Raw genomic sequence first — 23,126 nt, 5'->3', positions numbered from 1 at the left:
GAGATAACCAAGCAGTTTACCTGTCTTAGTGTTTTCAATGTAGCCATACATAGGTAGAGTGATAACTATGACCCTCAGGTCTTCCTTGGCAGCAGTACCATAATCAGCAGCTAAGTGGTGATGAGCAAGCAGTGGGACCCTGCCCCCCTCATCCACCTGGAAAGCAAAAGCATATGACAGAACTACCGCCAATGGACACAACACACCGCAACACATGAATTGTTACTGAACAAGTCTGCCTCTGTGGAAGAGGCTTGCCCAGTCTCTGAAGTCCTGTCCCATCCTCCCCTAGATCTGTTAAGCATGAAATCAGCTGGGAGGTGAGGTGGGATGCAAAGAACAAAGCCTGCCTGGCCTCCAGAAGGAGCCTGTGAGTGCTTTATCAGGGCAAGAAGAGAACTGGCAGAGTCATGCTGACCTCTTGGAAGGTGAGATCTGCATTTCTTGTTGAGTGGAGCCTTTTGAAGGTAAGGGAGGGGGAATACAAAGCTGGAAAGGAGGGAGATGACTTCAAAAGGCTTTGATAAGGAGTCTGAAATGCTGTGTATCAGTCCAAAGCACCAGATGCTTTCAGATTTCTCTTCTGCTCATCTTTTACACACAAGCTGGTGAAATAAAGGACGCAATATTAAACAAGGATAAGTCAGACTTGTTCCACTGATATCAATGGGACACCCTAGGGACAACCCAGCTCCTGACTAGAACAGATGTAAGCAGATGAGGTTCAGGGATGCAGTCGTACTGTCAGCCTCCTCTGGCCTCCAAGTAATTTGTTAACCCTTTGTACTCACAGGATTGCATGTGCAACACCATGTTTCTTCAGCGATTTCCCCTCAGTCCAGGAAAACCGTTCAATTCCTCACATCTAAGACATTCTTGTCACTGTTCCTAGTATCCTGGGTAGCCACTTACAGTGATATGGTCAGCAAAAGCAATGAGCGATGGCATTGTCTGGGCAGATGTGATAGTGATGGTGAACATCTGTCTGTCAAGCCGGTTGTTATCAGCGTCAAAAACAGTGAAGTGGAAGATGTCCATAACTGGCTGATTGCTGGTCTCAAACGTGGTGGAGTAGCTGTGAAAGTGAGAACACAGTCTGGGTCAGGGAGTCTCACTGACAGTTAGGCAAATACATATCATTCCTGCATTTAGAGGTGAATGCACACCTTGTGAAAAAGAGGTGGTATTTCAGTTCCCAACTCTCCTTCACATTCATTCCCCGAGTTCTTTTAAATCACTGTTCTAGGTGTTGCCTACCTAAAGTATCACCATGACATTGCGGACACAGAAGAAACAGCTGAAATTTGAAGCTACACCAACTACTGATATTTCAGACATGCATAAATACCTAATTCCGCACACAGGAAATGCTCTCATTCATAATCTCATTAGATACGAGAGACAAGAAAAGAAAAAAAATCTTTGACACATTGTACTAACATAATATAGCCTAGAGATCCCTGCGGAAAGCCCACCGAGCTTTTAACTGGCATGGCTTGAAGGAGAGTAGCTCTTTGATACCTGATCCTCTGGCTGTTGATGTCTTCCATGGTGAAATTATAAACCTTGGAAAGCTCTTCATCATGAGAGCCTGACATCCGTAAGAGGGTGCCATATGCGGGCAGAGATATTAACTGGATTCTTATCTCCGAGTCAGGAGAATTGTTGTCCTAAACATGAAGAAACAAACCAAATCAAAACAAGACAAGATTAGCTTTTGTTTCCATCCACTAAAAATGGAAGGAGGAATAAAATGTTTTATAGGGAAATACATCAACCTAGCTGGGTCAGACCCACAGCTGATGAATATTAAATGAAGCTCTGTTTACAAGAAGAGAGTCAAGTGGGTTGACATTTTCAGAATCTACCACAAAATGTATTTTAATTTTCTCTCAGCTCAGAGAGGTTTTCTTTGTGTCCTTGTATCTCATCAACACAATCTCCTAGACATAAACCAGATATTTTTTAATTACTTTGCACTCCTAGTGGACTGAACCATTTATGTAATGTACTTTTCCTGACTTTTTCCTCACAGATAAAGGGAGCCAAAATTTAGCCAACAGCTGGCTGGCACAAGGACTAACTGTTGCCCACCGCAGCTTCAGACAGAGATGCAGAGCTAAGTTCAGTTATTTGTAAAACAAAGGTTAATGTGGGGCAATGCTGCAAAAGCTAGATTAACATTAAATTAAAAGCTGATTTTGGCTCTTTTTAACTACATTAAGTACAACCACCTCTACGATATCAGAACTTAGATGTCATCTTTCTTCTAAAAGTTTTTGCTGGTTGCCTGAAAGACAAGACCCAAAGCAGAAATCATCATATCCTCAGCATATGGGTCAGGAATGAAATCCTCTTTTCCCTAACTGTTCTCTTACTCAGATTAAACCTGAACAGCATCCTTGTCAGCCTTCCTCCTTAAGAATAGAACAGGACAGACTCCAGACTTATATCCAGACTGATCCCTTGGAAAAAACATTCATCTGCCTTCTTATCCTACCTCACCCCCTGCACTTCTCTAATCATCTCTCTGACAGCCACTACTTTACGTATCTCCAGCCTCACACGTGCAGTGCAATCTCTCCTCCTTAAGGGGAGCGTATCTGCATACCTGAAATCCACCGCTAGTGCATTTGCTGCTAGGACTAAAACACTTTTCTTCTGAATTTCACCAACTCTTGTACAACACACAGCCCCTGGGACCAAGTCCAAGCTACCAAGGAGTGCAGCATCTTGGGTTGCTTAAACCTCCCCCCTTCAAATATGTCCAGAAAAAGAACCTGGCAATTTTTGAAGGGAGTAGGAGGGCTGAAATTTTCAGGGGATTATCTCTTAGCAAGTCCACGTGCTTTAGTAGCAAGTCTGTTTGATACAAAAATCTGGGATTAACTCAGTTCTCATGTTTAGCATGGCAGTTCACCTCTGTTACAGTCAAACATGGATAGCCTCAAAACCTTGTTTGATGAAAGAGTCTATTATCCCCTTTTTGGCAGCAGTAGTCAGGACACAGTCAAAACTTGAGCTCTCTACCAAGAATCCACACTGACGGCAGAGAGGTATGTGCGGCCAAGGGTCCGTGGGGGGATAAGGAAAGGGAAGCTGGCAGCATTCACTGGGTTTAGAAATAGATGAAAGCTTACGATATAAGCGAGGTGTAATCGAGAGAGAGTCACAGAGCTTTTACTAGCCACGGTGATTGCCAACAAGCAGCCCGGGGCCAGCTGCGGACCGTTGTTATTCAGCAGAGACACTTCCACCCTCAGCACTGTGGTCACTGTAGTGACACCGTCAGTGACAGAGATTTCCATGCTGTCGTCTGCTGTTGCTGAACCGTCATGCACATACTGCAGAGCATTTCGAGTGACGTCCTCATAGGTGAAGGTGTCACCTTCCCAAAAAGAAAATGCACAAGTCAGAAAGACTCTGTTCAGAGCACCAATCCAATTCAGATGACCTAAGGCCCCAATTTAGCTAAAGACTTAATCATGTACTAAACTGGCATTTAATACCATCCTTACAGGGATGTGAGTTATGAAGACATTTATTAAGGAGCTAGTATATATGCAGGGCAGAGGAAAAGCTGTAACCTTCACAGTTTCACAGACACAGCAACTCTTCTTGATTCCCAAGGAGTGCACAGATCCTCCTTTCTTCCCAGCTGCTTTCTAACCTCATGCCTGTCATAGCTAGATAAGGCTTCCTTCTCCACACCTTCTGCTTCTCCTTCTGTCCTACAGATAATATTTGTTCATCTGATCACACACTGGAAACTGCTACCACCAAAATCAATGGTAAAACTCCACAGGGGCTTTCAAGTGCTGGATCACAACAGGACTTCAGTAGAAACGTTCGCTACGGTACTTTACTAAATTACTTCAGATACAACTTACGATGTAAACCAAAACATCCGTTTTGATTAGCAGCTGGTTACAGTTATCACAATAGAGTGACTGTCAACTAGCCCACACATAATCGGTACAACAAATGCGCTGACTCAGCCAGGAAGTAAACAACAAATGGGAGAATGTCTTTCATGCACTCTCTCCTGCAGTCACACACTTCCAGACAGAAAATTCACACACTTGTGTGTGACAGAGGCATCTGCCTCCTCCTGGTCAACTAAACCAGCCGTGTGGACAGGCACACACTGACCCCTTTCCTGCGCCGAGGAAGACTTCTGCTCAACTTACCTGCTCTCATGCGCTCCTGCACGCCTGCGCTGTACTTGAGCACAATGCCATGATGGGGAGGTTTCACCAGCTCAAAGAAAAGACCCTCAGGAGCTGTATCCGTGTCACTCACGGCTAACTGGATCCCTGTGCCAGGGGAAGAGAGCACAGTTTCAGCATCCTCAGACGCTACACTGGGATTATCCCTTAGGTTTTGTGATGTGCTCTTGTGAATGGAGTCAAAAAACTGTATTTCAGTCAGCATGTAAAAAATAAAATAATTCTGGAGCTGTTGTAGCTCAAGAGCTTGCTGGTTTCATGGAAACAGTTTGTCCCCTGATGATGCTCAGATCAGAGGTTGTATCAGACAACTTACTGCCAGTATGGCTCACAAATGACAGCTAAGCAAACCCTCAGCTTATGAGATGTGCACATGTTCATATAGCAGGGGGATATCTACAAAAACCCCAGAGAACCTCCTAACACAAGTGGAAAGTGGCTTATCCTAAACAACCCAGCGTACCAGATCACACCAGTAACCAATAGTTCAGCAATTGCAGCACAGCCTAAGAGGGAAAAAGTAGAGGAGCAGCAGGTCCCTGATCCTGCTCTCACCTGCCTCAGCCAACGAATGGACCTGCCATACGCTGGAGAAGTACTGCCATATCCCCAGGCACCTTTCTAAGGCACCTCTGCATGGTTTTCTCAGTGGTTGCTTCTGCACCTGCACAACCACAGCTCCTTAGCTAAATGGACAGAGGTGAGAGAGACCAAAACTCTCCCCTGCTCCACCCGTGTGGCCTCCTGGCAGTAAACGCAGTGCCTCAGGCTGAGCTCTGCACCCCATCCCTTCCACCCTACTCACCAATGGTGGCTTTGCCCCCCTGGCTGACCTCCAGGAACGGAGCTGTGATCTGGAAGACTGGAGGCTGCTGCTCTGCAGAAAGCAAATGAATGACAAACACCATCTCCGGGGTTGTGTGTTCTCCGTCAGTCACTAGACACAGACAAAAATCACACCTGAGTGTAGGGACGTATTTTCAGGGACTCACCTGGGAAATTCACCTTTCTGTACAAAATCACCACCCCACATTGCTGACTTCTCTCCCACCTTGTCAATCTACACCTTTGTCTACAGACATACACACACGATTCACACCTGCCAAGAGTATTTATCTTTTCCCCTAACTCAGCTCCTAGCAAGACAAACATAACTTCTAAAAGTCTGTGTGTGTGCATGTGTACATACTATCTTCCATATATCTATCAGGTGCACTCATAAGTCAGAACATGGACTTCTTGCTGGTGGATCACTTTCATACCTGTGCTAGAAAGCACATGGTAAGGGAAAACAAGCAAGCAGCTTATCAGTAGCAATTTAATTGCGAAAATGTTTCCATGCTATGTTAAAAAAAGAAACAGCATAAAACTCTGACGTCTTTGTTCACATTGGGAGAAAACAGGAGTGAATCAGGCTTTTAGGTCAGATTCCAGGCAACTAGTGGAAAAGGATGTCTCTACCAAGCTGCAGCTTAGCTTCTATAAAACACTGTTGAGATATAGATGAATTAATATTCCCCAGGCACATGCATTTCCAGAAATTCCTATTGAGTGCCCATAGGTGTGCTTGCAGCAGAAGAAAGGCCAAGGAATAATGGGCAACGTGAAGGGCACAAGGATAAAAACTGCTTTGGCCAGGAAAGAGCAAATGGTTCACATACCTGTGAATCGGAAGTTCACTGACTCTGGGAGACCTGATGGCACAAACACAAGCACAGAGTAATGGTGGTCAGGACAGGAAAGCACATACTGATGTGGATTTGAACAATTTTTGGAGAAAGCAAGTGCTGACATTCAACCAGACTGGAGTCTTTCCTCACGAAGGAAAGCACTCTTTCCCTGCCTTCACTTCAGGCAATGAGAGTTAACATGCTACCCCCTCCTCCAAACTGTGAAACTTGTCAGTGGAGGGTACAACTCTTGATGTCAGTGGAGGGTACAGTGATGCACAGAACTGCATCTACCATGTACTGTCACTTCATCACAGAATCCTGTGCATCAAACAGTCAAAAATGCTTGAAGTTTGTCCCGGTTTTGCCCCTCTGCCTCCTGCTCCAGATTGTTATTCCTCTGATGGTAGAAATCTTCTAATATCCTGGCTAAATTGATTCAGTTCATACTTATTAATTCTAGTCTCAATCTCAAGGACTAAACGCCCAGTGCATCAAAGGTCTCAAGCATGGGAGGGGCAACAGTTCCTAACCACACAGCAGAGCAGCAATTTGCCCAGCACACCATCCAGTACTAGTGTTGGCAATGCCAAGTGCTGCAATGAACACTGCCATATCACCCAAATTCACTGAATGTTGCTATACCAAACCACAGCGGAAAACCTTGTTGAAGTCACAGGAAACGGGTGAGCTCTTGATACACTCCTCCAAGGCAGATTCCTACTACCTTTGTATCGTTCAAGCCTCATGCCCTCGCAAGCATGGATGTAACCATGAAGTCACTCCAGGACTGGAGGAAGACTAGCAGTCCACCTACCTCTACCAGTCTGACACAGTGTACAAAGAACATTTACTTCCTTACCTGCAAAGGAGAACGCAATGATCTCTCTCAAGTGAGGAGCTGCAGTCGGCGGACGATAAGCAATCTTGCCATGGTTTATATCTGCTTGGGTGAAATACCTGACTGGGGAGAGAGGCCTGTCTCTATGCTCCATGATACCTACGGAGGCAGAGAGCTCAGTATTAATGGGAGGAATCCATTTTATTTTTAAAACAAGATATGAAAGGCTACAGCTTCTTTTTCTGTCCCCAGGTACTTCTTTTTACATCTTCAGTGGTTCCTGAATGAGTCAGATGGCTGAGACTGCATCGAGGATGGGTTCTTGGGACATGAGAAATTAAGCAAAGATTCCTCACTTAGTCATTTCTTCAAATACGTCTCATTAGAGAGGTGGAAAGCAGAAAGCCGTGCTTTCAGACAATAGTAAGAAAAATGTCTGAGCTCTCTGGCTTACTCCTAAACAAGCCAAAGAAATCAGGCTGAGAAACAGGGTGTTTGAAAGCTAATGAAGGAGGCCAAACGGGGTGTTTGAAAGCTAACAAAGGAGGCCAAACAGATTGACAGATGCCTCCACAGAATGATACTGTGAGGGAAAAATTAGATGTGCTTAGGAAGTGTGGCAATTAATTCAGCAGCAAGCTGCCATGTTCTGAATAGGTACACTTGCCTTGGCCAGGAAGGAGAGGGACAGTCACGTTGAACAGGATTTTCTCACTGGGAATCTCCGGGTCTACAAAGGAGAGGTGATGGGGCTCAATCACTGTCACACGGTCCTCCAGCACCTCAATAAACACATCAGACCATGAGCATCAAGGCCAGAGACATGGGAAGATTCACCCAAAAATACACTGAAAGAGAATTCACTTTGCTATAGTTAAATATAAGAGAGTCTTTGAATTTAAATGCTTCCTAGACCTAAAACTGACAAAGGATGGACGGGCTGAACCTTTACCAAGTATCACAAACTTGTACGAAATAGGGACTATTTGGGAGGCAATTGCAGAGGACAGTAAAGGTTGATAATAAGTAAAATTTGCTAAAGTCTTATAGGCCACCTAAACTCTCTTTCAGCTCATCATTACCAGATGTGTAACACAGAAGCTGGGTACTATCCTGCTCAACAGAAGAGTGCTCTATACAGGTCCACCTCTGTTAAGTCCTTTCTGGAGCATCCAAATGGGCTTATAAACCTATGAAAAAGAGACAAACTCCTCTTCCTCTATAAAACTATGAGCTTATCCCAATTTTCAGGCTGTCCAGGAAGATGGCAGTGTTTTTAGTGCACTCTGTCCCCTGCAGATGCACAACCTCAATGCTCACAGGTGGAGGAGTTTCTTTTTTGACCTACAGCAACTAGGAAAAGATAAAGGAAAATCTGATTTGATCAAAAACTCCCTAGATGAAGATATAAGTCATTGCCTATGTAGTTTTCTAGTATAGTCTGATGTGGCTGGACTGGATTTGCTTTTAAAAGAAATCCTGAAAATGCCTTAGCCATTTCCATTAGAACACAGAGGAACCAAAGCTTTCTCTTTTGTTTTAAATCTGTCTAAAAATGTTCAGATCCTTCCATTACAATATTATCATTACCCAAAAGCAGGCAGTGTGTTACAGAAATTACGGTGCTGCATGAACAGACTTAACTGCACAAAGGCCGTTAACGTGCATGTGTTCATGAACCTTAATCTTGCAGAATTAACAGATACAAGAAGTCACTGAATTAAATAGTTCAGCTCGATATGAAAAGCTTTTAGCTCATTTCATAACCATGAACAAAATATGGAGAGAACAAGCTAAATTAAGGATACAGGCAACTAATTTATCTGCTTTGGAACATGAAATGATCAGGTTCAGGAGCAAACTACAGGTTTCCACTCGCCACATCAAGTGCAGCCCACTGAATCGTGCTGGTTACATGTCTGTAAGACCACCCTGTCAAACCTGTGTCCCATTCTGCTGGTCTTGGGTCACAGACTGAATGTTGGCTTGGACACTGGCAAGGTGAGGTTTCCTAACTACAGCTCAGTACACCACAAATGCCACTGAACCCCCAGTTCACCTCTCTCCAGTGTTTTTCACCCAAACACATCAAAGGAGAAACCACAGCCTATGAATGACTGTTGTGAAGCTGTAAATAAAACCTTGTCAGTCCTTCTTAGATGTGAAAATGTCCCATATCTAACTAGAAGCAAAAGCCACCAAGTTTATTTGTGTTATCAGCACTGCTATATACAGCTCTGTATAAAAAAGGGCAGGCTTAAAATTAACAGTGGTGTCCCTTTCATACAGCTGGGAAGGGAAGGGAAGGGAAGGGAAGGGAAGGGAAGGGAAGGGAAGGGAAGGGAAGGGAAGGGAAGGGAAGGGAAGGGAAGGGAAGGGAGGAGCACCTCTAAATACTTACAAAATTCTCTCTCCTTCACAAACCCAATTTCAGTTTGCATTCAGCTAAAGTGAAGCTCAGGCTTCTTTTACCAATATAGGGGAAAAGGGTAACTTGGTTGAAGAAAAAACAGTATAGATGTTACATCCTGTAATAATGCCAAAGAGACACCAAACTTTCTCTGACCTTTCTCAGCAGGATGCTCAAAGACAAGACTAGAGGTATAGGAAGACTTAACATTTTGTGCTTGCTCTTCAGCCAAAAAGCCAGTCTAATTCTGAAGGAGTTTGAAGACGGATGAACAGAACTCAATCTCGTTGATGCAAGGAAGTGCAATTTTATGATGAAAAGATTTAAGGTTATGGTTGCCTCATAGTTGCCTCCAAGGCCTATTTGTCTCTCCCAGAGGTAGGACGTGCAGGTTGCGAGGCGCCCCTCAGTAAAACGTATTTTATGGCACTATTGAATTTTGTGGTGTGTAATTAGCTATAAAATCCAGCACTGCATGGGACAGCCAGACATCTCTCCCATCAATTTTGTCAATAATGACAACAACAAAAAGTCAAGAGCAGAAAGATACATCGCTGGCTATTGCTCCAAGTCGCAGTCTGAGCATGTTTTATTATTGCCCGTGAAAGGTCACTACTATTTTAAACCCTGACAGGGCTGTTGTGTCATGGACTTTTCACTAATACCTCTCCCAGTGCTTCCTATGGCCTTTCCTGGTCTGATGCATAGCAGGCTGTGTTGGCTTAGAAGTCCTTCGCCTCCCCATAGGAGGCTCCTCCCGGGGACCCGTTGCTGCTGGGAGGTCTGCCACATCTGCTCTCCTGCACTGCATGGGCCTCTCAGTGTGCTTTTGTCTGTCAGAGAGCGCACAAGGACACAGGATTTCTGTTCGATAATGCTGAGCATGCTGCTGGCACCTCATGTGCTCCAAATAAATCATCAGGAATGAGTAACGCCAAAGATGACTGCATGCTACGTTCCAAGTTTGTAAACCCAGCTCTCCCTCTCCCTGCAGGCAGCTCCCGCCTGAAGGGTTGGCCTCAGCTCCGTTCACGGTCCTTGCAAGTCCTCATCTCTACTTTCTCATCACAGCCTACCCTGTCTCACTCAGCTCAGGACTTCTGCTCAGTGGATGATGATCCTGGTCCCCCTTTGAAAGCCCCATAGACGACAACAAAGCTATGAGGCACTGTCTTTCATGGCATACTCCTTGAGAAGATGGCGACTCATGACTCAGACAAGTGTACTCTTCGCTGGGTGAAAAACTGGCTAGCTGGATGAGCCCAAACGGTTGTGGTGAATGGAGTTAAGCCTAGTTGGTGGCAGGTCACAAGTGTTCCCCAGGGCTCAGTATTGGGGCCAGTTCTGTTTAATATCTTTATCAATGATCTGGATGAGGGGATCGAGTGCACCCTCAGCAAGTTCACAGACGACACCAAGTTGGGAAGCAGGGTTGATCTGCTGGAGGGTAGGAAGGCTCTACAGAGAGATCTGGACAGGCTGGATTGATGGGCTGAGGCCAACTGTATGAAGTTCAACAAGGCCAAGTGCCGGGTCCAGCACTTTGGTCACAACAACCCCATGCAGTGCTACAGGCTTGGGGAAGAGTGGCTGGAAAGCTGCCCGGCAGAGAAAGATCTGGGGGTGCTGGTTGACAGCCGGCTGAATATGGGCCGGCAGTGTGCCCAGGTGGCCAGGAAGGCCAACGGCATCCTGGCCTGCATGAGAAATAGCGTGGCCAGCAGGAGCAGGGAGGTGACTTTTCCCCTGTACTCGGCACTGGTGAGGCTGCACCTCAAGTCCTGTGTTCAGTTTTGGGCCCCTCACTACAGGAAAGACATAGAGGTGCTGGAGCGTGTCCAGAGAAGGGCAACCAAGTTGGTGAGGGGCCTGGAGCATAAGCCTTATGAGGTGCAGCTGAGGGAACTGGGGTTCTTTAGTCTGGAGAAAAGGAGGCTGAGGGGAGACCTTATCGCTCTCTACAACTACCTGAAAGGAGGTTGTAGTGAGGTGGGTGCTGGTCTCTTCTGTCAGATGGCTGGAGATAGGATGAGAGAAAATGGCCTCAAGATGCAGCAAGGGAGGTTTAGGTTGGATATTAGGAAAAATTTCTTTACTGAAAGGGTTGTCAGACATTGGAACAGGCTGCCCAGGGAAGCAGTTGAGTCACCATCCCTGGAGGTATTCAAAAAGCGCATAGACGAGGCACTTCAGAACATGGTTTAGTGGGCATGGTTGATGGCTGGACTCAATGATCTTGAAGGTCTTTTTCAACATAAATGATTCTATGATTCTATGTCTAAATCAAACCCCCTGCCTCTTGGGTCTTGGTTCTCTGTGTGTCCCAACAGGTAACCTGGGTGCAGAGCCTGGAAACTCTTAACTCCTGCACTCAGGATGCCTCCCTACAGAACCAAAGAACAGGAGAAAGCAGAAGTAGAGAGGAAAGCTGGACTTCACCTACATATGTGATGGGGACACATGAAGAGGGCATGCACGAAAGTCGGAGAGCTCACAAAACCAACTTTAGACTTTGAGGTCATCTTTTCAATTAACACAATCAGGGAAATAACTACATTAGAGAGACCACTCTTATCAAAATGGTCATTCCCAGAGTTGATGCTGCAAGAAAAAGTAATTCAGTTCCACGGAGGCAGATATAACGGGCTTGTTGGAATGTTTTCCACATACGTTCCTGTATGTTCCTGATGTCACAATGACGGATGAAAACTTTCTAGTGTGGGTGGGCTACAGTTCTGATAAAGTTTACAGTGGAATTACTGGCAAGATGTATTCTTTATGGTCTCTCTATCCCACAGTTTTTCACTCTTGCCGTTCCTAATGGCTTCTCAGGAAAGGGTAAGAATTCCATAAAAAGATGTAAAATGTACTTTTTCATCTCTCTCCCTCTCCTTTCCAGTCTATACATTCATCACTTTTAATACTGAGTTTTCAATGTTTTATGGGTATTGTCCCCCCCTTTTCTCTTCTAACCTGTTTTTTTTTTTTTTTCCATTTCTACTCCAGCTATCTATCTGATCCATATACCCTGTTCCATAGATTTAGTTCAATATTTGAATCAAGCACAATAGCATGGACAATAGCAAATACAGGAATCAACACTCAGTGGTTAACTGCTCTATGCGAGGCTCTGGTTGCTGTACGCTGCTGCAAGGAGAATTGGAATACAGAAACCATCAGTCAGCGGTGTTGGTTCACACTTACAGCCATGTGCAAAGAGGAGCCGAGGGAAAGCTGAGGTGCTCTGGGTGTTTGTGGGAGAACAGCAACGTTGAACACGTGGCTTTCCAAGGTGGTTTGTGGACCAGCAGAGCTGGACACCTGGGAAGGAAATATCACATGAATGGATATCTGACAGAGAACACCACTGCATTTCTAGACCAGTTTCATACTTTCCCTCTCCTCTCCTCCTGGTCTGGGAAGGCAAAGACACACATTGCCAGCAGATACCAACCCAAAGCATACACGAATGGTAGTTGATGGGAACTAAGGCCTTTAAATAGCAACCAGCTTCTCCATTATATTGCCTGTAGAATCTAGAAATCGTTTACTTAGAAAGATATCTGTGTGTCAATTCCCTACCTGCTATTCATTCCTGGTTCCCCCAGTCATTGCCAGAGTTTTGCTGAATTGTATTCCAACTGTCTGTATGGCTTAGTGGAACTTTTTGTCACAGGAACAGAAAAAATAATGGGTTTTTAAACCTTCCTCCCACCCTCAAAATGATGATCAGTTGTGCTGACAAGGTGAAAATGACTGGACTTTTAATAATGGCACTGCCTTGGCAGTGACTCCCTGTGATCCCAACATATTCCAAGAAAGGCTGCGCTCCTGTTCCACAGAGACCCACAAAAATTTTCCATACACCACTATAACACCAAAGATAAGTCAACGGTTTCTAACTCATAATAGCAAACCTGCAGTAATGACATATAAAACAATTAATATTAAATTTGTAAAAATTCAAAGGACCAAACCCATCCCCTAGAGAAAAGCCTGCAAATGTTCACAGCAATCCTGAGATAAGGCAAGCACCCAAAGAAATACAGCCCCCTTCTTTGTTAGACTCAGTTACAGCTTTATCTTTCAGTAGGGATGGAAGTCTGCACTTGAATTCAATAGAGCACTTTGTGAGCAAGAATAGACTTCAGCACAAGCTTAATTTCAAGAAAATTAATAAAAATGCATGCTCTGGTGAAATGAATGAAATTATTTTAGCCTTTTGCTGGACCTGTTCTGAGTTGCTGTCATCTGAATGGTAGTTACCAAAATACTGATGAAAACAATGTGTTGGCCCTTTCTGAGATGCCCCAATCCGTGGTTCAAGACTCAGACAGATGTGTTATGGTCTCCTGATGTGACCCAGGCAATTGGGGCTTCCTTTTTCAGTAGGGCTCTCCATACAATTATTGCTACCGCTCCAAGATACTAAACCCAAATGTTTAATTCATGCAAAACGCATACTCTATAAGAGGAATGTAGCAATTAAGCTAAAGATTAGCTTGTTCAACATTGACGCTCACAAATTCCTCATTATCGCTTATGTTAATTATTTTAGAAATTACCTTAATTGCCTCTCCAGTGCTACAGTAATAGCTTCTGACTCGTAAACCAGATGTAACGAATACTACATGCAAGTGTTCATGTAGGCTTAGCATTATGGGAGGCTGTTAAACCTCCCAAGCAAACAGCAAGGACTTGTCTGAGGAATTTTATGGCTGTTAAACCTATGGGGAAGTGGGATTTATTTAGTATTACATCTGCTGGGGAGTATTTGTACCTTTTTGTCTGTTTGCAAGAAGAAGTACTCTACAGCAAAAATTAAATTATTAGCTTAGGGATTGCAGAAAGTAGGAAGGTCGTTTGGTTTTGGAGCTTGCAAAACAAACAATTTAAAAAAAAAGGCACTCGGAACACTTTCCGCTTGGAGTAAATATTACAGGTTTTATGATAGGGTGATGTATTTGCCATGCAGTATCAAGGGGTAAAACCTCCTGTCTGAACTGCAAATAGGGCATCAAAACAGCCAGGATACGAGCTCCAGTAACACACCTTGTACAGGAACATCCTTTCACAGAGGTCTGGATTGCAGGGATGCCTTAGGAGATTGTGGGCCAGAGGACCTCTGTAAGGATCTCCTCATGCAGATTTGGCACCCAGCTGGAGGATCTCTAGGACAGCCAAATGCATGGCTATCTGGACCCACCTCCCTACTTCTCCCTTGACCGCTGGGACAAGCCTCATCTCAGAGAAGGGTGGCAGAAAGGAGGCAGCAGGTTACAAGACGGGTGGGAGTTACCCTCTCTGTTGCCCGCTCTGTTACCTCTTCTAAGGACTGCCAGGCAAAAACCAGTTCCTGTTCCTATTTCTTCCCCAAAAGCAAGCCCAAGCACATCATTAGGGTGTCCCCAAGGGACAATCCTATCCCACAGGCAGAAGGCCAGTGGAGAAGGGATCACTGTCACTGCAAGAATCAGTCTCTGGACACACTGTGTCATGTTGATGGGATGTTACAAGCCTGGTAGTTTCATCCTGTGGAAATTATAAGTGCAGATCTGTTTGCCCATTCCCTCTGGAGACTCTTGATCTCGGCGAGCTTTCCTGCTTAGTCAAGCTAGCAGGACACCATCATTGCTTTTCTACAAAACCCCTTCCTCCCTGAGAGAATTGTTCTACAGGAAATCAGGCCAGCTATTAGTTTAATAGCTTAAATGTTAGATGCTGCTTGAAAGACAATTTTCTCCAGATCTGCAATATGGCCTGTGATTTGACATCCAGAAGGTTAATGCCATTGCATGCGGCTCAACACTGTGGGTGGGTAGCTGGCTGGCTGGCTGGACTGCCACAGATTAAAACCTGGGGATCCACATGCAGCAAAAGCTCTCTTGTGCATGAGTAAGAGTCTCCCGTGAATACAATGATGAGTTGCATCCACCCTGACACATGAGCACATGCATATTCATCTACAGGTGAGCAACTTGCACCTGTATACACATAAGTTTGTATGTAAATACAAACACATACTTACATCGGTATTTGTGTGTGCATGCAAATATTCATGTATGTGTATCTACTGAAACTTCGGGTCACATGACACAGGGAAGGGCAGACTGAGTAATCTCAGAGAAAAATGCCAGCAGAACTGCTGTGTGACCCCCCACCGTGAATATGATGAGGAGTACCTGGAACTGGAAGGAGTCACTCTCTACTTCAGATCCAGAGTGCCTGTACCACACAATGCCTTCGTTGATGTCCTGCTGGGTAAAAGAGGTTGTAGGTGATGAAGCTCTTCCATCAGGCAAAAGCTGCCACGAGTCTACTGGGCCATCTGCTGGCATTGGGACCAGAAGCACCACTTCACCTGGGAAAAGCAAAGATGAAAAGCCAGGGCACAACTTGTGAGAAAACAAGGAGGAAGAGGTGCCTTTTCACCAACTAATGAGCATCCAAGACAAATGTCCACCCAGTCTTAGCTTTTTTCTATCTAGTGTGACTGACAGAAATAGCAGTAGAGCTCCTAAAACCCACTAATGGACCTTGCCACATCCCACCGACATAGGGAAATTTTATCTCCTGTTTTGGCAAAGGGCAGATCAAAGAACTCATGCAAGTACACAGAAGAAATACATGGTCGAGCAAAGAACAGGATCTGCCACTTTAAACTCCCCAAATGTCATTCTGTCCACTGACCAGCCCGTTTCAACCTTGAAATGTGCCCATTTGATAAACTGAGCAGAAAAATAGACGCAAAGGACACGCCTCACTTTCTGGAGCTCCGGTGAAGGGACAAGAGAGAAGTGAGACACAATCAGGGTTAAAAAGCATTGCAGCAGACTATCCACCTTCCCCTCAAGGATACAACTTAAGTATCAGAATACAGCATACTAATTTTTTCAAGGTCAGTTCTTTCCTCGCTCTTTCGGGGATTTATTATGCCAAAAATAAGTCAACCGACTTCTCTGAACAGAAATTTTCAACTGAAAAAGAACTCTTGAACAGATATAGTAAAGGACCTCTGTATCATAGGCTGTAGAGAAAGTCAGTATGCCCTGGTTTATAGCTCTTACTCCAAAGACTATGTAGCTTTTATATCTGTAACATCCAGCTTACTTCTGATTTTTGTATTAGAAATAGATTCTCAGCTGGACCGAAACATCACTGGCTTCATTGCAGGTATGACAGAGAAGAGCAGGATGGGGGCATGTCCCACTGGTTATCAGCTTTCCTCACAGATGCCTGCAAAGGTTGGATTTTCATGTCACTAATGTTCAGCAGACTTTAATAAAATTACTCAAAGAGCCAAGTGCAACCCATCCAGAGAAGGGTACCAAAACCTTGGTCATCAATTTCATTGATGTGAACATTTTTCCTAACCACACAGATAAGTGAAATTTAAACCTGATAAAGAGCTACAGTATTGAAATAGATGGCATATTTTTCTATTTTACAATGTAATTTACTTGTTTGGGAGTTAACATATAATCTGTGAAAAAATTATGTATATCCCCTATCTTTACTATTCTTGACTATATATAATTTAGCTGCTCTTTAAATAACTTGTTAGTTGTATATTGTGCTTTTCTACTAGTCTTTGAAAGTATCCCTCATGGCTACTAATTCATAAGCCACACATATTATAAATCACTTCAACTCTCCTTACAGCATTAATCATTCTGTTATGCAAAATGTCCATCCTAAGCTCTCCCAGTTCATTTCCCAAAACTACCCTCAAACAGTTGGAGTAATAAAAAAAATAATTCAGCCAGCTGAAATATCACATTTCCATTTTATCATCAAACTCTATGCTAATATTCCCTTACCAGTGCCCTAATTACATTCCCAATCCCACCTTAATCTTTCGTGTGATTTCTAAAGATGCTAATCACATACCCAAAGGAGTTAGGGCCTGCAAGTTGTTTATCCCTCCCAAAGTAAGAGAAGAAACAATTATAACATATAGCTGCTTGAAGCAAGACGCATGTCTGTGTCTTCTTATAAATTAGTATTTAATGCCATCAGAAGGAACAACTCTGAATGTTTACTTATATAGTTTATGATTACCATTGCATTTGAAACTTTTTTTTTTTAAATAGAAAAGCACCTGTTGATAGGTTACACATGCGAACGTACAACTTGTGCACACTCAGGCAATTTATTGAACTATATGGAGACTACAGAGCTGCAATTTCCAGAGCCGTCTAGAGGATTCAGGCACTGTGGTCTCATTCATTTTAAGAAGAGTGGACACTTGCATGACTTTTCATTGGCTTTAGAAGTTTCATCCTCTAAGAATGTATGTCACATGGAGCAGCTTAGGGTATAATAATACCTATTCACATAGAAGTGAGTATTTTTTTCATGTAACAGGGCTGTGTTGAGGCATCTTGTGTGCTGGGAGGAGAGCCAGGGAAGACACTAATTCTATTTCTAGAGACAAAACAGGAGGTCCAGCATAGAGAGATCCTTAGAAAGACCAACTGCTTGCTGGCGCCCAATTGTACAGAACCAAATCAAGCCCTGCAGAAGAAGGGGATCTGGACAGAGATCTTCCCTCCCTAATTATATCCCTTTTGTTTGGTTTCAGTGTCTTGAAATAAAGGGCAGGAAGCCTTCTTTGCCCACACACTTGTGCTATAGAAATGTAGTAGCTAAGTCTAAAGTGGTTTTCTTTCCTATCTAAAAATTGAATTATGTATTTTCTAAAGGTATGAATATCTTTTCCATTAGTCAAAGAGTAAAACAGGCAGATAACCCTTCCATGATTCAGGACCCATTTTCTACGTTTCTCTGTCTTATTTTTTCCCCTCCCTTTCTGTGAAATAGGATTTTAGATAAAATTTTGCTTATTCCTCACCTGCAGCTACAAACCCATTTGTGTTATTGCAATTAATTACAGTAGAGATAATTATGGTGATACAAAAACAGGATTATAAATTTTGGTTAGGGTTAGGCACCAGGAGACAAGCTGCTCAGGGAAAAATTCTTGTTTTCATGTAAATGCTTATTAAAAATGAGAAGACAGTCCTTCATCTGCAGAAAACTAAAGGGGGAATACAAATTAATTACTTCTCTTCTAAATTGAAAAAATAACATAATCTATGTTTCTACCAGGTACTGGCAGCTGTTATGGAAACCAGCCTATCCTCACAGCAAAAGGCAAAAAACTAGCACTGATGTTGCTAAAGGGATCCTCTAATTTTATCCAGTTCAGCAAGTTAAAAGCAATGATATCATTTCACAGAATTACAAAATATATTATTTGAAGATATGGTTCTAGTAAAGAAAATGGTGATTCTGAGCAGGAAAGTAACATTTTTCTTTTGTGTCCATATTTCCTTTCCCTCTACATATGACATCTTCTCTTTCCCATCCAGTTTCTCTCAGGTTGTAACTGAGCCACAAATCCCAGTACCTTCCACACTCCTCCTTGGCCTGGGTCCAGAAGATATTCTATAAACTGCAGTCCTACGCATACGGTTGCTTGTGAAAGCCGTTGCTCTAAGAGATGAGATCAGAGCCTCTCAAAAGGAATTTGAAGACAAGAATTATATATGGCTGCAAATGTCATCAATTTCTGTTTGAGTCAATAACCCCTTCCATGAGTAGAAATTAAATCAAATGCCATGGAATTTAGGGAATTCTCCAGATCTTCATGGTAAACTTTTGCTCAGCAGTTTCTAGAGGTAGATATTACTCTATGCTCCTCTTAAACCAGACATTCAGTGCAGAATATTATCTTTTGGCTGTGAGTAAGATTCTGCTCTCACAAGGCTGTAAATCCACCAGAATTTAACTACCACTAGAGACATGCAGTTACAGAAGTTCAGATTACTAGGCAGGACAATAGTGCTTCATTACTTTGCATGCCCATTTGAATTGGAAAAAGACGAGGTTAGCAGCAGCTATTCAGCGCAGTATTATAAGGAAATGTTCCCTTAAATTCTATTTGTTATGGGCAAAATACCATGGAAGAATCACACTCTCATAGGTCTGTGAAGAACACCCTTTTCCCCAGAAGTAACCAGAACCTTGCACTTTTATTTAGCGGATGGACTCCTTGGCGCATGTGGGGTGAAAAGCAATGCCCTACAGCTGTTTTTTGTCAACAAAACTCTAAAGGTATTTACCATGTCTTGGCTGGTCCTTGATGATGGTGTAGGTTATCTCGGAGTCACGGGCACCGGGTAGCTTGGCATGCAGAATTGTCTTGGAGATCTGTAGCATCCCTCCCTGGGGCACCCAGACCAGGGAATTTGTCACAAGCTGAGGGCTTCTGTCATTCTGCATGCAGGGGGACAGCAGAAAAAGGCTTAACTGAATGTCAGCCGTGCTGCACTGACGGAAACAGATTTTCAAGTGGAAAGGATCAAGCAGAGTATTTTGGAATTTCTTATGCATTCAACACTGGTTGTCTGCTTCAAGAAACGGTTGTGCATGCTTCACCTATGTCCCTTGGACCCAGTTCTCACCCTGTAGAACTGACCTTGTCCTCCAATGTTGCTAAGATACTGTTGTTGACCTTGAACCTTCTTGACCTCAGTCTCCCTCCATAATTTTGTCTTTTACCACCATCCTCATTCTCTCTCCGCTTGACTTTTGACATGTATTGACAGAATTTATCTCCATGACACAGTGGAAAATTCACTACTATCAGCATCTGAAAAAAAGTGTCCAGTCTACTACACTTGTTTGATTGGATCCACATTTTCTCTCATATCTCTTCATTTTATTTCTAAAAATACACACCTTTCAAGGTTACTTAAAGAACAACAGCTTCTTACCCATTCAAAAGTATCTCTCTATGGCACCTCCGCTAGCTTTATACATATCTGTAACACTTATCACCTCTCTATGAGCAAACCCAGGTTCCAGACCAACCTCATGCTTTTCTACAAAATGGGGGGAAATTGAACTTGACAAATGCTAATGATGAATGTTGGCAGAAACATGAACTATGAGGTTTCCATCCTTTGCTTGAACAGAAGCAGTTTAACATTCAGAAATGAGGTATACAAATTTCACTTAGTAACTACTGCACCATATCCACATCACTTTTTTTGCTAAGTTAGAACATACTTGTAGAAAGACTTTTAGATCAGATATCTTCCCCCCATGCGGGGACTTACACCCATGGCCAAGTCACCTCTTAACCACTTCTGTAAAACTGAAGTCTGCCTGAGCATCCCTCAAAGTCTTTTGCGACTTGGTGGGTTTTCTAACCTTCAAATAATTCCTGTGGCTTTTTTCCCAAATGAATATTTATCCAATATTTATTCAAGCTTCTTGAAATGTGGATTTCAGGACTGGATGCAGTAATGACTTCACTAATATTTTCACACACCTCAGTAACACTACTCTGGCATTCAAGGATAATATTAGCCCTTTTTGGCTCTAAATTACTTTGTTAGCTCATGCTTTGTTGGACAGGCCCCCAAAATCTGTGTGACCTCTTCTGTGCCATGGTTCTTTCTTAAAAGCCCAGTTGCTGTAAATGTGACTTCTTTTCTTGATTTCTGCAGATTCACCTTGAAACTGGCTGTGGTGAACTGCATAATCTGTCAAAATCTTAACTGCTCCATGTAAGTGATCATCTTCCTCCTCATTTACTACTCCACATAATCATGTGTCACCCCAAAACTGATAAACAACTCATTACTATGTTCTTCTGAATGTGCAACAGAGACAGTAGAGAGAGCTAAAGCCATGTTTGTGAAAAAGAATCACATTAAAGGATGATTTTCCATCTCCATTTTGACATGTCTGCTGAGCAACTTTCACCTATTTAATTTGTACTACACTTATTTTGCACAGTGTTAATTTTTAAATGACACATGATCTTAGGCTGTGTCAGATCAACAGTTTCCCAGCACAATGGTTGCTTTATTTTTTTAAAGAACAGTGAAGAAGAAAACCAGACCCGGTGCCAGTCAAGAGAACCCTACCAATATATATAATAACTTTCCTCTGACCTTATTGATTCGATCACATCATGATGCATATAGGCCTAGCAAAGCATAACTCTGAAGCAGTAAACAAACTAAAAAGGTCAGAAAGGTCCATGGGTTTATTGTGTAAGGAAAGAAAAGAGAGCCTAGCCACACTTCAAAGAATGACAGGTGAAATGCAGTGTTTGAAAAGAAAATGTTTCTAAGTGAATGCTAATTAAACACAAGGTTGTGATTTTGCTATAAACGTGGAACTCTTTGGCTTTTCAGTAACTAAATGATTGAATGTTCCTTCACTGGCCACATTAATCCAGTCCGGCATTTTGTAATACCATTTCCACCTGGTTTTGATGCTGTGATCCTGCTTGTTAATAAGAACAGGTTTGTGAGATAGCTCTTTTTGCTTGGTAATCTTTTTAAAAATATGTTTAGTGACAAGCTATTGTCTGATTCTAGTGCTCACCCTGTGTTCAGCAAAACAACTAGAATCGCATTATATCTTTTTTGTTTTAACTGATACCTGAGCACACAGTTAGCAAACTCTGGGAATGAATTTACAGCCCAGGAAAAGTGTTTTCAGAGAGCCTGGGCAGGCTAACATGCGCCCTGGTCCATGCTTCAGTTACCTGCTCCTCAGGAGGGCAAGATGCAGTGCCTTGCAAATAGCTTGGAGACCTCCCTTAGATGGATCTGCTCTAAAGGTCCCCTAAAATAAACATCTTTTGTCTTTTTCCTGTATTCCCCTTAGCCTCTCAGAAAATAAATGCTTCTATATCCCATCAGCAATAGACAGATCACACGTGGGTAGGTCTGACCTCCTCTGACTTACAGTACATAGCCTGCGATTATATTTTCTAGGGCATGGGCTCCTTATTCCCCATTGGAGCACCACTGGTGGTGCTCTGCCAAAAATGAAGCACCAGCAGGTCTCAAATTAACTTCACAGAAGCTGTAATTGTTAGAGAACATCAACAAAAATATACAGTGGAGCAAATCATTATTAAGAGCTCTCAAAATAGAGGCTAGCTGTTCAGACTGCAGTAGGTCAAACGAAGTATTTGGATGGGGGCAAACAGGGAAAGGGAGGCTGTTAGCAACCAAAGGGACTAAAAAAAGCACCTTGCAGCAAACAAGGCACACCTGTTGTGAAAAAACAAAAATCTCTAATTCATAATATTTGGAAGGTTATGTTGTTCTTCATTTATGTTTTCACGCTTTCGCCGCAGTGCGCCTATGAATTAATATCTGAGAATTTCACTGCTTGAGTCCATTGAATAGGAATCTTAGAAATGTCCTTTCACACCAGGATTTACTATATAAAACCATCCAGCAGCACATTATAACAGGCTCCATGTACTCAGATAAGCAACGTGGTTAAAAAAACACACCTTGAACTCCCACACCTCCAGCCAAGGTCCTATCAGGCTCTTTAGCAATCTTTGGGTGTAAACCAAGGAAAAAAAACCAAGTCTCTTTGCATGTGTGTCTCAACAGCACCTTTTCAGAAACAAACCCTGCATGCATTTCAGCTCCCAAGGCTACTTCACAAATACAATCATTAGGATGAGGCAGGAGCTTGGGTATCTGTCAGCTCTACCCTCACACTAAACTGCTCTGCTCTCACCTCTGTCACCACCCTCATTCTTCTCTGTAGGCAAGTGCTGCATGGAGAGACTTGGAAAGATAATAAGAGACAAAGGACCGCAAAATCAGCTAATAAAAGAAACTATACTCAGCAATTCACCCTCACCAGCATTTACAAGAACCTGCTTAATCAATAGCAAAAGAAAAAAAAAGGTGTTACAAACAATGCAGATTGGTGTCCAATCTCCTGTCTAATACAGGCTCCTTAGGGCCACATAAGTGATCTGGGTAAAGAAACCACAGGCAGGGCTGCTCTTATTCCAGGAGTCTAATAACTCAGCACCAGCCTTGAAAGCAACCCCCTTTTCATTCCCAGACTGATGTGTGAGTCATGTCACTAATTACTATTGTGGCTTTAGGAGCACCTGCAGGGTCCAAATGGGATCA

The 23,126-nt window shown here is 43.1% G+C and overlaps 1 protein-coding gene across 3 annotated transcripts in view; it reads right to left on the bottom strand.

The window, feature by feature from the left end:
- FRAS1 (Fraser extracellular matrix complex subunit 1) overlaps positions 1–23,126 on the bottom strand; it is a 175,755-nt gene that overhangs the window by 31,414 nt on the left and 121,215 nt on the right. For all 3 annotated transcript variants that reach the window (XM_049814968.1, XM_049814967.1, XM_049814969.1), the window contains 12 exons: positions 19,278–19,431; positions 15,333–15,511; positions 12,355–12,471; positions 7,408–7,522; positions 6,762–6,899; positions 5,891–5,923; positions 5,035–5,166; positions 4,191–4,316; positions 3,141–3,388; positions 1,522–1,670; positions 913–1,075; positions 21–156 (listed from right to left, as the gene is read on the bottom strand). In XM_049814968.1, the coding sequence (XP_049670925.1) occupies positions 21–156; positions 913–1,075; positions 1,522–1,670; positions 3,141–3,388; positions 4,191–4,316; positions 5,035–5,166; positions 5,891–5,923; positions 6,762–6,899; positions 7,408–7,522; positions 12,355–12,471; positions 15,333–15,511; positions 19,278–19,431 (1,690 nt within the window). The remainder of the gene's footprint in view (positions 1–20; positions 157–912; positions 1,076–1,521; positions 1,671–3,140; positions 3,389–4,190; positions 4,317–5,034; positions 5,167–5,890; positions 5,924–6,761; positions 6,900–7,407; positions 7,523–12,354; positions 12,472–15,332; positions 15,512–19,277; positions 19,432–23,126) is intronic.

This window comes from Accipiter gentilis, chromosome 12 (genome assembly GCF_929443795.1).
Source record: "Accipiter gentilis chromosome 12, bAccGen1.1, whole genome shotgun sequence".
In the NCBI taxonomy this organism is placed as follows: domain Eukaryota; kingdom Metazoa; phylum Chordata; class Aves; order Accipitriformes; family Accipitridae; genus Astur; species Astur gentilis.
The sequence above is the reverse complement of the archived record's forward strand: the minus strand, read 5'-3'. Positions and strand labels throughout refer to the sequence as shown.